Here is a 12,074-nt window from a genome sequence, read left to right as displayed (position 1 = left end):
AATTTATGAAGATTGTATCCAAGTATATCTAGTCTTAGTCGGCTATTTCTGTATAGCCTGCAGTGACAAAACAAAATCAAAATATTTTTAAGGACTCACAGAGGTAGATATACTGGAGCTTCAGTTTAAAACTGCTAACAGTAACAACTTAGCCATAAATACTGTTCTGTGTTTGCTTACGTTATTTGAACCACTTTTGTTTCATGCATTCTTTCAAAATTGTGATTAACAAAGGTAATTATTTACAATGAGTTGCGATGAGAAATCCATCCTACCTTTAGAATACAGCATCACAAACATTAAAAACACATCATAATACGTAATTGTAGGTGATTAGGGTTAGGTTGGGGTTTGGGTGAGGGTTAGGCGTAGGGTAGGGCAGGGTTAGGTTAGGATACGGTAACCTGGCCCTAACGTCCTTCCGGAACATTGTGGTGCTGTATTCAAAAGGCGCTCCGAAATTCCTGATCTTGAAAAGGTCTTACATTGAGCCTTGTGGAAAATAATCTACTCTGATCCATTTCTAACATTGTCGTATGTATTATATTGATATGTTAGGGACTTCTGTGGCCTCACCTGAAGAGTGCTTTGTTAAACAATAAACAAACAACTTAACGTTCTTGTCATTTTGTATCCTTTTATAGCCTGTAGCTTGTTGTTTCGTTACAGATATATACAGTGTGTTTATGTGTGTGTTTGTATTTATTCTGATCATTGCAAATACAAATTACATAAACACATGAAATTAATTTATGAAGATTGTATCCAAGTATATCTAGTCTTAGTCGGCTATTTCTGTATAGCCTGCAGTGACAAAACAAAATCAAAATATTTTTAAGGACTCACAGAGGTAGATATACTGGAGCTTCAGTTTAAAACTGCTAACAGTAACAACTTAGCCATAAATACTGTTCTGTGTTTGCTTACGTTATTTGAACCACTTTTGTTTCATGCATTCTTTCAAAATTGTGATTAACAAAGGTAATTATTTACAATGAGTTGCGATGAGAAATCCATCCTACCTTTAGAATACAGCATCACAAACATTAAAAACACATCATAATACGTAATTGTAGGTGATTAGGGTTAGGTTGGGGTTTGGGTGAGGGTTAGGCGTAGGGTAGGGCAGGGTTAGGTTAGGATACGGTAACCTGGCCCTAACGTCCTTCCGGAAAATTGTGGTGCTGTATTCAAAAGGCGCTCCGAAATTCCTGATCTTGAAAAGGTCTTACATTGAGCCTTGTGGAAAATAATCTACTCTGATCCATTTCTAACATTGTTGTATGTATTATATTGATATGTTAGGGACTTCTGTGGCCTCACCATGTGATCTGCCAAGTATGTTTTGGGAAACTGTTTTTGAAATGTTCTACCCAATGCTAACATTTATATGTTCATGCTACGAGAAATCTTGCTGGAAATTTTAAATCTCTCAGTATTTCTAAAATCAGGATTTTTTTCAATCCAGATCGAAGTTTCCAACAATAATCATGGGTGACAACAGTATTGCAGACAACCCATTTGCAGCTCTGTTTCCGACCTTGACACAGGCTCAGGAGTACAGCAGTACCATAGCTGGCAGCAAAACACCAGTCTCAGAAGGTCTGTAGCTCATCCTCCTCCATATCTCCAGGGTATACATTCTGATAAGTCTCCACTATACCCTGGATGCATCTACAGCCTGATGACTTTATTACCTCCACTGGCTGGCTTTTTATCCAATCAAGTGTCAACTCACTTTCACTTCTTAAATTATCTAACCAAATCATGCGCAGGTAGTACTCTGAAAGAGGTAGGAGTTCTTGCGTACATTTTTCTAAAATTTTTGATCTGTCAATTTGTCTGTATGATTTTCCCCAAACCTTAACATCTGTGATCACTATCTTTGTTGACACTGGCAGACTCAGGTGTATTGGTGGCTGCGCTGATTGGCCACTGTGATAATGTGGAGCCAGCAAAGGCAGATACTAAAATTATTGGGTAGATGCATCCAGGGTATAGTGGACTCTTTTCGACCATATTCCCTGGAGATATCGAAGATTTTAGCTCATTTACCAGCTTAAATCTTATTCCATCTGAGTGAAACTGTCCGTTAGTGCACAAGTGCTTTGTGAGTTTGCTGATGCTGATGATCACTGTAATGTATGGTCCAGACTCGGTTATTCAAAGACCAACACCATCTAACTGGAATAATGCTGAAAGTGGCATTAAACACATAACCAAACTTTATGAGGTCTCATGCAGTGGAATGATACACGATATGTATTTTCATGGAACAATACAGGATGTTATAATAGTTAAAATAACCTACTTGCTACTCTTTGTGTGAGTGGCCCCCAGCATTTTTGTCAGTCGCATATTTGAAAATCTGTTGTTACTTGTTTCAAGCTACATATTTGTAGTAGCTGCAAAAGACGTGTGTACAGCCAGGTTTCTTGTTGAACCTAGTCAAATGAATCCAGGCAAGAGGTTTCCTCACACAAATATGTGTATCGCAATAAGTATCATATTGTGACCTATGCATCACATCATGACTCTCTGGTATTGTTTCACTCCTATACTCAAACAGACTGCAGTGTGATATGTTTAGTTAGTACATGAATAGTAGGATATATCCATTGTTATATTCTTGTCAGTAAGTACTACATTTCACAATGTGACAGGTGTTAATGTGGTTTCTGAAAATGTTGCCTCACCTGTAATCCCAATATAATGAAAACATTTGGCTTCCATTAGTTAGAATAGGCCTGAAACAATATCTAACGGTTTTAAGTGGTGACTAACTGAACTCAGACTGTTAGCATTGTGGATTGTACATCATTATACTTTTACATTGTTGGACATTGTACCCATGACAGTCCAGGTTAGAATATTGATCATTAGTAACCCATGCATTTGGGATCGGATGGTCAAACTTGCAAAGCAAGTGAAGATTTGAACATGTTATATTAAATGAGCATGAGGATACGGTCACCATTTCAGTTTGATATATCCTTGTTATTACTTCCAGTGGAGTCCAGGTTATATGTTGTCCCCAGGAACAGGTGACTAAATGACTACCTGAAGTTGCTTTGATATTATTGTGCCACGTCAAGGATTTACAGGAAGCAAATCCCTGCATAGCATGTACATACAAATTGGACAACAGATGCAATTAGTACGTCCCTAAGGATGCTGAAGAAGTGCAAATATTTTTCTTAAAATGATGATCAAGTAACAGTAAGTTATCAGTGATTCTGCCACTAGCTGGGCTATGATATCATTTGCAGTTTAATTACTGTGATGATCATGATGCACAATGCAATAAGAGTAACTGAATTGCAACAATATTATAACATAGTATAAATAATATTTAAGTGTCTGTGACCCTGATTTTTTACTTTAGTCCAAGGCCCTGAAAATTGAGAATATGAGTCTGAGTGATTCTCAAATACAGGACTCAAGGTAAATCCCTGCCAAGGACATTGTGCATCCTTGCTCCCAAATTACAAGATTGTCTGGATGAGATTTGATTATTTAAAGACCACTGTTATAGCTGGAGTATCACTGATTGGAAACAAACACTATCATGATATTTATGCATGTTATGGTAGGAAATGTCTGTATATACTACACATCAAAAGTCTAGACTCACTAGTGTACATATAGCCTCTTACTTCAGTCAAGTGTTTTAAACTGAAGCAAAAGCAAAATATTCCATACCGTTTAAAGGTACTGTTCACACATGAACTGATGTATTGTAGAACTTATCCACAACATTGAAAAGATTATTGTCACGAGTTGAATAAATGATGAAATTCAGTGAAAATTTGCAGTCTAAACAAACATTACACCAAAATGCAGCTGTTCACATGCGTATTTGCACAAGCTTTTCAGCAAGTTGTTGCTTGAATATAATTCATCTGCATAAGGTTTTCAGGTGGTTCCCTCAAGTCAGTGGTGAAATTTTTTGCTTTGATGTAACCCATAAGAGGCGACTCAGCCTGTCGTAAGAGGCGACTAACAGGATCGGGTGGTCAGGTTCGCTGACTTGGCTGACACATGTCATCAGTTCCCAGTTGCGCAGATCGATGCTCATGTTGTTGATTACTGGATTGTCTGGTCCAGACTCGATTATTTACAGACCGCCGTCATATAGCTGGACTATATCTGAGTGCGGCGTAAAACTAAATTCACTCACTCACTCACTTTGATGTAACCGTATATATGTAGTTTATATAATATATTGTGAGTGCTTTAAGTGCGTCTTTATCTTTTGATAGGTAGTATATATGATGAGTTGTGTTATTTATTTCAGTATCATGTCTTTCCAACACCACAGTGCAGGATGAGAATGACATGGAAACCAAGGCTCTCGAAGCAGTGGAGTTCAATGAGGCTGTTGAAAAAATCTTTTTAATAACTCTTGACAATGGTAGGTAGAGGTAAACATGGTCAAATCATAGAGTCTTGTGACAAATTTGAATTAATTTTGTTTTTCCAACTGTTTTGAAAGCTTCTGACAGAAAAAATGTTTGCATTATGATCATTTAGGACTTTGTTATGAGATGGATTACAGTAACGTTTTAAAACCGCTGTCTTTCACAGACACGAGTTCTAATGTACAGCGGCCATGTCGTTGTGTCTACCTGGAGGAAATGGCTTCAGCTCTACAGGGACAGACATGGTTTGATCAAGAATCTCTGCCACAGGTATGGAGCTGAAGACAGACTCTCATTTAGTATTTAACTGATGGGATCACTTCAGAAATTTATGAGTGAGATACAGGACCATGTCTTCCTGTGTGACTGTAACCATAGCCCGATATCATGAAGCTTTTAAATCCTACTCAACACAAGTACTTGTGGAAATCCGGTTTATAATTTATGTTCAGTAACCCATGCTTGTCGTAAGAGGTGACTAAACACATCGGGTGGTCAGACTTACTGACTTGGTTTGACACATGTCATCCTATCCCAGTTGCATGGGTCGGTGCTGATGCTGTTGATCACTAGGTTGGTTTTGCTGGATTATTGATGAGCGTGGCACAAAAGAAAAACTCACTCTTAGTGCAAAAATTGTTGTATTTGTACCTTGTACCAAACTTGAAATGTCTGTGGTAAGATAAATAATGATGTATTGGTAAATGACTAAATCCTTTCTCACAGACATTAATTTGGATATATATTCCTTTTTCAGTTCGGACCCGTGAAGGTCCGGGGTAGAACTGGCCTTCGTCAACCCATGCTTGCCATTTAAGGCGACTCTGCTTGACACAAGAGGCGATTAACGGGATCGAGTGGTCAGGCTCACTGACTTGGTTGGCTCATGTCATTGGTTCCCAATTGCGCAGATCGATGCTCATGCTGTTGATCACAGGATTGTCTGGTCCAGACTCAATTATTTACAGACACCCCACCATATTGCTGGAATATTGTTGAGTGCAGCTTAAAACTAAACTCATTCATTCACTCGCTCCCTGTTTGAATTGGCTGTGTTTCAGAGATAAGAAGCTTGGTATTGAAAGTTAAAAGTCAGCTCCAGGGCAATGTTGTTCATCATTCAAAGCCAAAGATGTCATCTACACCCTCAAGCTGAATTAATTGTCCATGAACCTGTACACATAATCCCATTCATTCATAGCTTAATTTTCAACAATCATTAAATTATTGCAAATACCTGCCTTTCTGTTCCCTTTTATAGCCACACAATAGAGTTACCTCCCTTGCATCAGTAACTTCACATTATTTAGTCCTTGACTGGTCTGTGATTGAAAGATAAGGAATGGTGTGTGTTGCTGTTTTATTGGGCCATGTTTAAGAGATAAGAAATGGGATTTGCTAGTGTTTGACTGCATGATGTTTGTGACATTATGGAAAAAGATGTTTTGGTGTTTGATTGGGTAATGTTGAGAGTGGTTATGTGACACCTCAATGTTTGACTTTACTATGTTTGAGTGAGTGAGTTTAGTTTTACACCACACTCAGCAACATTCCAGCTATGTTGTGGCGGTCTGTAAATAATCGAGTCTGGGCCAATTTTGAACCAATGACCTGTCAACCACGTCAGTGAGCCTGACCACCTGATCCCATTAGTTGCCTCTTACGACAAGCATAGTCGCCTTTAATGGCAAGCATGGGTTGCTGAAGGCCTATTCTACCCAGGAAATTTCACGGGTAACTATGTTTCAGAGATGTGTAATGTGACATGTTTGACTAGGCTGTGTTTAAGTGAGGTGACTTGATATAGTAGTGTTTGACTGACCTGTTTTTGAGAGAGGTAACATGACATGCTGGTGTTTGACTGACCTGTTTTTGAGAGAGGTGACATGATGTGATGGTGTTTGACCAGGCTGTGTTTGAGAGAGTGATGATGGAGAACCCAGTCGACAGTATGGTAACATCAAGAACATCAGGGAAGGATGCCAGAGCAGCAGCAGCAGCTTGTGAGACGGAGGTGTTGAGATACCTGTTCCAGTGCTACACCCGGCTGCAAGCTTCCACAGAGGACTTAAAGGTATTCAATCCATGGACATCATTCATGCATTCACGTTTATAAAGAATATCAGAGTAGAGATTGCCATTCTCTTCCCACAGAGGTTACTTGTCATATTTTCCTACGAACCTCTGTTCTAATACGGCCATATTTCGCGGTTCTCATAAAATCCCCTAGCGTCAAAAAATGGCAACAGATTTATCTCCCTTTTTTTTAGATTCAACTTGACAAATGCAAGCAGTGTGGAGAAACAAAAATTATGTGACTGAGTTCTGTCTAGAAGAAACATTTGAGTATCCCTCTCGGGAAGAGATTCTAGTTTTCACGATGCATCTGGAAATTACCGAGATCTTTCGAACGATCACTTTTGAAACAAGGTGGCTGATTGCACTACTAAATCTGATTGCTTCCAATCAAGAGTCTTGAACACTCGCACCATGAAAGGGTCGTATTAGAACAGAGGTTACGTAGGAAGATGTGACAAGTAACCACTGTGGGAAGAGAATGAGAGATTGTATGATGTGCCTCAGGTCTTATTGAAATATTTATTCTGATGTTCGCTGATGATGTGGTGTTCTTCTCAGAGTCTGTAATCAGTCTGCAGAGGCAAATTAATGCTCTAGAAACCTACTGCAATAAGTGGGCCCTAAATGTCAATCTTGATAAAACTAAAATCATGGCTTTCAAAAGAAGATCAAAATGTTGTTACATTTTACCAGTATCTTGCCGTAACATTCAACAGCACTCTAAATTGGTCCCTCTCAGCTTCTATTACAAAATGCCTTTGTAATTTTAAAGACTTGTCATATGATGTCTACTTTAAAATATTCGACTGTAAAATACTACCAATATTATTGTATGGGTCAGAATTGTGGGGTTTTCACAAACATGGTTGCCTGGAAAAGGTATTACTTTATGCATGTAAACGATTTCTTGGTTTGCGAATGTCTATACCAAATAACATTGTACTCGGAGAAACTGGTAGATATCCTGTCCATGTATATACTCTTAAACACTGCATTGCCTACTGGTTAAAGCTCCTCTCCAAGCCCTCTTCATGCTTTCCATCTAAAGCTTACAAAATGTTATGTAGTCTAGACTCAAACGCAAGCGCCGAGCCAAATAGGTTTAACTGGGCTTCACATGTAAAAACAGTTCTCTTTAGATTTGGACTTGGACATGCGTGGATATGGCAGGGAGTTGGAAGCAAACACAATTTCTTAAATCTGTTTGTATGAAGAAGCAAAGATTGCTTTATACAGGAGTGGCATGCAAAACTCCAAAACAGTTCCTGTGCATTCGCTTACTCCTTGTTTAAAGAAAGTTTTATATGTTAACGGTATGTATTAATCTCAAGAAAGTAAGAATAGCCATGTCACAGTTCCGTTCCATTTATTATGACATAAGTTGTTATAAAGGAAAATTCCATAAGAAATCCACCGTGTGCAAGTACTGTAAATTGAATATCCTGGAAGACGAATACCATGTACTATTAATTTGTGACTACTATAGAAACATTAGAATCAAATATATACCCAACTATTTTACGATACAACCGTGAAAACATCAATTTATCCAACTACTGTCAACTTCCAATCGGATCCTCATTGGAATTGTTGCTTTGTTTATTTATCATGCTATCTCAAAAATAAATCCACTCTGCTGTCTGCTGTTGAACTGTTTTTATATATCTGTACTATGGGCCTGTGGCCTCCAGTTCTGAATAAATATTGATTGATCTGCCTCTAAATAGTGATGTCAGATGTGAAGATAGTAAATGTATGAACAGCTTATGTAGGCTGTGTGCTGAAGATGAATTGAACTTTATTTGAATGTAAATGAATTGTATTGTGTTGACTTGTCATGAGGGGTACATGGGTGGATGTACCCTCAATGTTTGTTCAAGTTCAAAGGGCAAGGAGGACATTCACAAGCATAGAGGGTACATCAACCCATGGACCCTGGGGGAACAGGGAACACTATATTTATCATACTGAACACCTCAGTGTTAGTTTTCAAATGTTAAACGCATGGATACAAAACCTTTTGTAGCCATCACTAGATTTTGCAGTCAACAAGAAATACATATCATCTCCCTTCCATCGATTTGCATTCACAAAATTTCAGCAATTTCGGTACATCATACATGATTGAGTGTTATTCAAGATAAAGAATTACTACCATGATGTACCACATGAGTTCAATGTTCCAAGTGGGGTACATGGAAATGTTACTCGCTTGTAAGCAGGTTATATTGAAAATAATGGAAGAGTGCTCAGCCAGGGGTACATAGAAATGTTACTTGCTTGTAAGCAGGATACATTGAAAATAATGGAAGAGTGCTCAGCCAATCAGAAAGTGACATTTATTTGTGAGGTAAGATAAATGTATTTGTACCTGTGCTGATGGCTTGAATATAGAAATGAATAGAAACATATTTTCTAACACTATAGTTGTTACTTTGACTTGCAGACAGCTGTTTTCCATCAGTGTGAGGACCTGATCATCATGAATGCACGCAACTGTCTGCAGCAGACGGAGCTGTTCCCGACACAGAAAGTCCATCTGCAGTTCCTGGACATATTCCAAGAGGAGTTTGACTTTTTGTCAGGTAAGACAAAGTACTGTTAAAACATTCTCTTGCTTTGTATTTGTAAATAAATCCATAAAATAATGATTTTTGATGTACGTAAAGAGATGTAGGCAGATGTACGTAAAGAGATGTAGGCAGATGTATGTAAAGAGATGTAGGCAGATGTATGTAAAGAGATGTAGGCAGATGTATGTAAAGAGATGTAGGCAGATGTACGTAAAGAGATGTAGGCAGATGTATGTAAAGAGATGTAGGCAGATGTACGTAAAGAGATGTAGGCAGATGTATGTAAAGAGAATGATGTTCTAAACGAATATTTGAAGCCCATATTGGTTAATGTGACAAGCAAAGTTAATATGTTAATCGTATTGCAATTTTCTTCAAGAAAATAGAATCAACAGTCAACATTTGAAGCTCATACTTGTCTTTCCTGTGAATATGTATTACCTTTCAGTATGGATATGGTGTTAGTGCGATTATAGAATCCGCCACTTCATTTTGTGACTGCTTTACCATGTTAATCAATTTTTCTTTCCTCTAATAATCAGGGTTAGGTTCGGGTTTTAGGGTCAGGTTAGGATTTGAGTTTGGGTTAGCCTCTCTATCTTTTCTGGTGGCGAACATATCCTATAGGCTTCATGGTATTTTCTTTCAGTATTTAAATCTCAGTCTTATAGTTTTCAGTTCAGTCAGAGGCTGAATAATGATGTAGGGAGACGGTATGTAAAGGTCAACCTTGACATTCACAGCTCACAACTACAGTGGAAGCTGTCCAGACCAGCATCTGTCCAATCTAGCAAGTCATCAACAGTAGCATAAAATCTCAGTCCTGTCCGTGGCTTGTACCTTTATTATCAGCGCTACAATCTGGCACATTGTCGAAACCGGGTTATTTCTTCAGTCCCAATGAGTACTGGTTTAGACAGCTTCCACTGTATAAGCTATGTAGACATACAAATACTTCTGCCCTGTACTTCTGCAGGAGGACTACGTGCAGTTGCCGAGAGTTTCTTCCTCCATCTCAGCCGCGAGATTGACACCAACAAGGAGGAAGGGACTCTGCTTGAAGTGTTCAAGCCAGTCCTGGAAGTAGTCAAGGAGAAGTTCACCAAGGAGCTGACTCTCACTCACGCCAACACTCTGTACTATGTGGCCTTCATGGAGTTCTTCACTAAGTCCATTGAACTAGGAGAGGTGGGTACTTGTATTTTTAGAGTGTGATCCTTTTTTAAAGTATCCGTATTTTCAGTCCTTTCAGGGGTGCTGGGTCGGCTTTGAATTCTGTTTGTTTCATCTCTTACCAGTCCCGGGATCTGCTTATCATGATTGGTTCAAATTCTAAATTTGCTCTTATTTTCATCCTTCATCTGTCAGTATCAAATATTTCCTCCAGGTCGCTCGTTTTTGTGTCAGTTTGAATTTCCTCCAAAACTGAGTTAATATGTCCAATCATATTAGTCGTCGTTACAAACAGTATTCAATAGTGTAACATTGCCACTATTAAATACCACCTCTTGCCATTTAGATGATCCAGGTTAGGTCTGATCTTCAGTAACTCATGCTTGTCATTAGAGGCAGTTAACAGGATTGGGGGTCAGGCTCACTGACTTAGTTGGCAGGTCATCATAAAGTCGTTGTGTAGATTGATGCTCATGCTGTTGATCACTATATTGTCTGGTCCAGACTCGATTATTTGAAGAGTGCAGCTGTAGGGATGGAATATTGCTGATTGCGGCATTAAACAACCAGAGCTCCAGCAGCTCCACCCCAATTATTGATGGTGATTCTTGTTTGAGGCAAAGTTTCAAACAAACAAAAATATATTACAATGTACAAGGAATGCCAGTGTTAACGATTTCACAAACTACAACCCAGATTGCTCCAGAACATTATTCTGTTTTGTACATATGATAGAATATGTGGCTTAACTGGCAGAGACCTGACTTTCATCCAATGAAATTATATACGTCTGCTTTTGACAAGTGGAAGGTGTCAAAGAGTTGTCTCCCTTTCATCAAAGAGTCACTATTTTTGTTGGTGGTGAATTATTTGAAAATAATACAAATATGTAATTCAGTGAACAACATTTCTTGCCTTATCATGCTAACTGCATGTTGTAAGTCCATCTTCTTGCGTCATTACTTCCTGAAGTGGTATTTTAGAAGTTGGTATGATGAGAATGAAGACTTTAATGGACAGACAACTTCTTTCTTGCAGTGGATGCGACGTTTTGGTGTAGATTCTAACACAGTTATGAAGCAAAAGATGATCACTGCAAGAAACAAGTTGTCTATCCATAAAAGTCTTCATTCGCCTCTTTTACGTCATTGTTGAGATTTTGTGAATGCTTTGAGTAGATCTAATCTATGACTTGAAAGCAGTTTATGTTGCAACAGCTGCGCTGTTCATGTATGCGTTGTTGTATAGAGATTAGTATATAGTGTGGTGGAGAAAAATGGAATACCTGTGGCAGGTTAACGCCTGATATTCCTCAACACTGGATTGTGGCACTAAGCAAAGCTGAACAATGTTCAATATCGGAGAGACAGATAGGCTGTATCTTTAATTCATAAATAGGTTATACTCTAATTCACAGAGCATCATTCTCAGTGAGAATCTGAAGAAGGCAGTCACAGCTATTGCCATGAACTAACCAATATCTGTGAAACAAAGTAGTATATTCAGAGTTTGAAATGCTGTTGCCTTGATAGGAGTGTTGTAGCATTGTGATTAAAGCATTTGTTCATCAAGCTGAAGACCCAAGTTCAATTCCCTACATGGATACATTTCTGGTATCCATAATATTGCTGAAATATTACTAAAGGTGTTGTAACACGAGACTCACTCACCCAGTATTGTCTTGATGTCCTCCCTCTCATGAATGGTGATGTAGCCCAGTAGTTTAAGTGTCTGCATATCACGCTGAAGACGCGGGCTTGATTCTCCGTATGGATGCAATGGGTGAAGCCCGTCTGTGGTGTCTCACACAAGGATATTGCTGGAATAT

At 38.6% G+C, this 12,074-nt stretch overlaps 1 protein-coding gene across 1 annotated transcript in view; it reads left to right on the top strand.

Moving 5' to 3' along the window:
• The window catches only part of LOC137283788 (ubiquitin conjugation factor E4 A-like), a 34,963-nt gene that overhangs the window by 2,524 nt on the left and 20,365 nt on the right, over positions 1 to 12,074 (top strand). The window contains exons 2-7 of the mRNA XM_067815472.1: positions 1,469 to 1,602; positions 4,298 to 4,414; positions 4,588 to 4,691; positions 6,331 to 6,495; positions 8,947 to 9,085; positions 10,050 to 10,261. Of these exons, the coding sequence (XP_067671573.1) occupies positions 1,491 to 1,602; positions 4,298 to 4,414; positions 4,588 to 4,691; positions 6,331 to 6,495; positions 8,947 to 9,085; positions 10,050 to 10,261 (849 nt within the window). The 5' untranslated portion in view covers positions 1,469 to 1,490. The remainder of the gene's footprint in view (positions 1 to 1,468; positions 1,603 to 4,297; positions 4,415 to 4,587; positions 4,692 to 6,330; positions 6,496 to 8,946; positions 9,086 to 10,049; positions 10,262 to 12,074) is intronic.

This window comes from Haliotis asinina, chromosome 5, assembly GCF_037392515.1.
Source record: "Haliotis asinina isolate JCU_RB_2024 chromosome 5, JCU_Hal_asi_v2, whole genome shotgun sequence".
In the NCBI taxonomy this organism is placed as follows: domain Eukaryota; kingdom Metazoa; phylum Mollusca; class Gastropoda; order Lepetellida; family Haliotidae; genus Haliotis; species Haliotis asinina.
The sequence above is the reverse complement of the archived record's forward strand: the minus strand, read 5'-3'. Positions and strand labels throughout refer to the sequence as shown.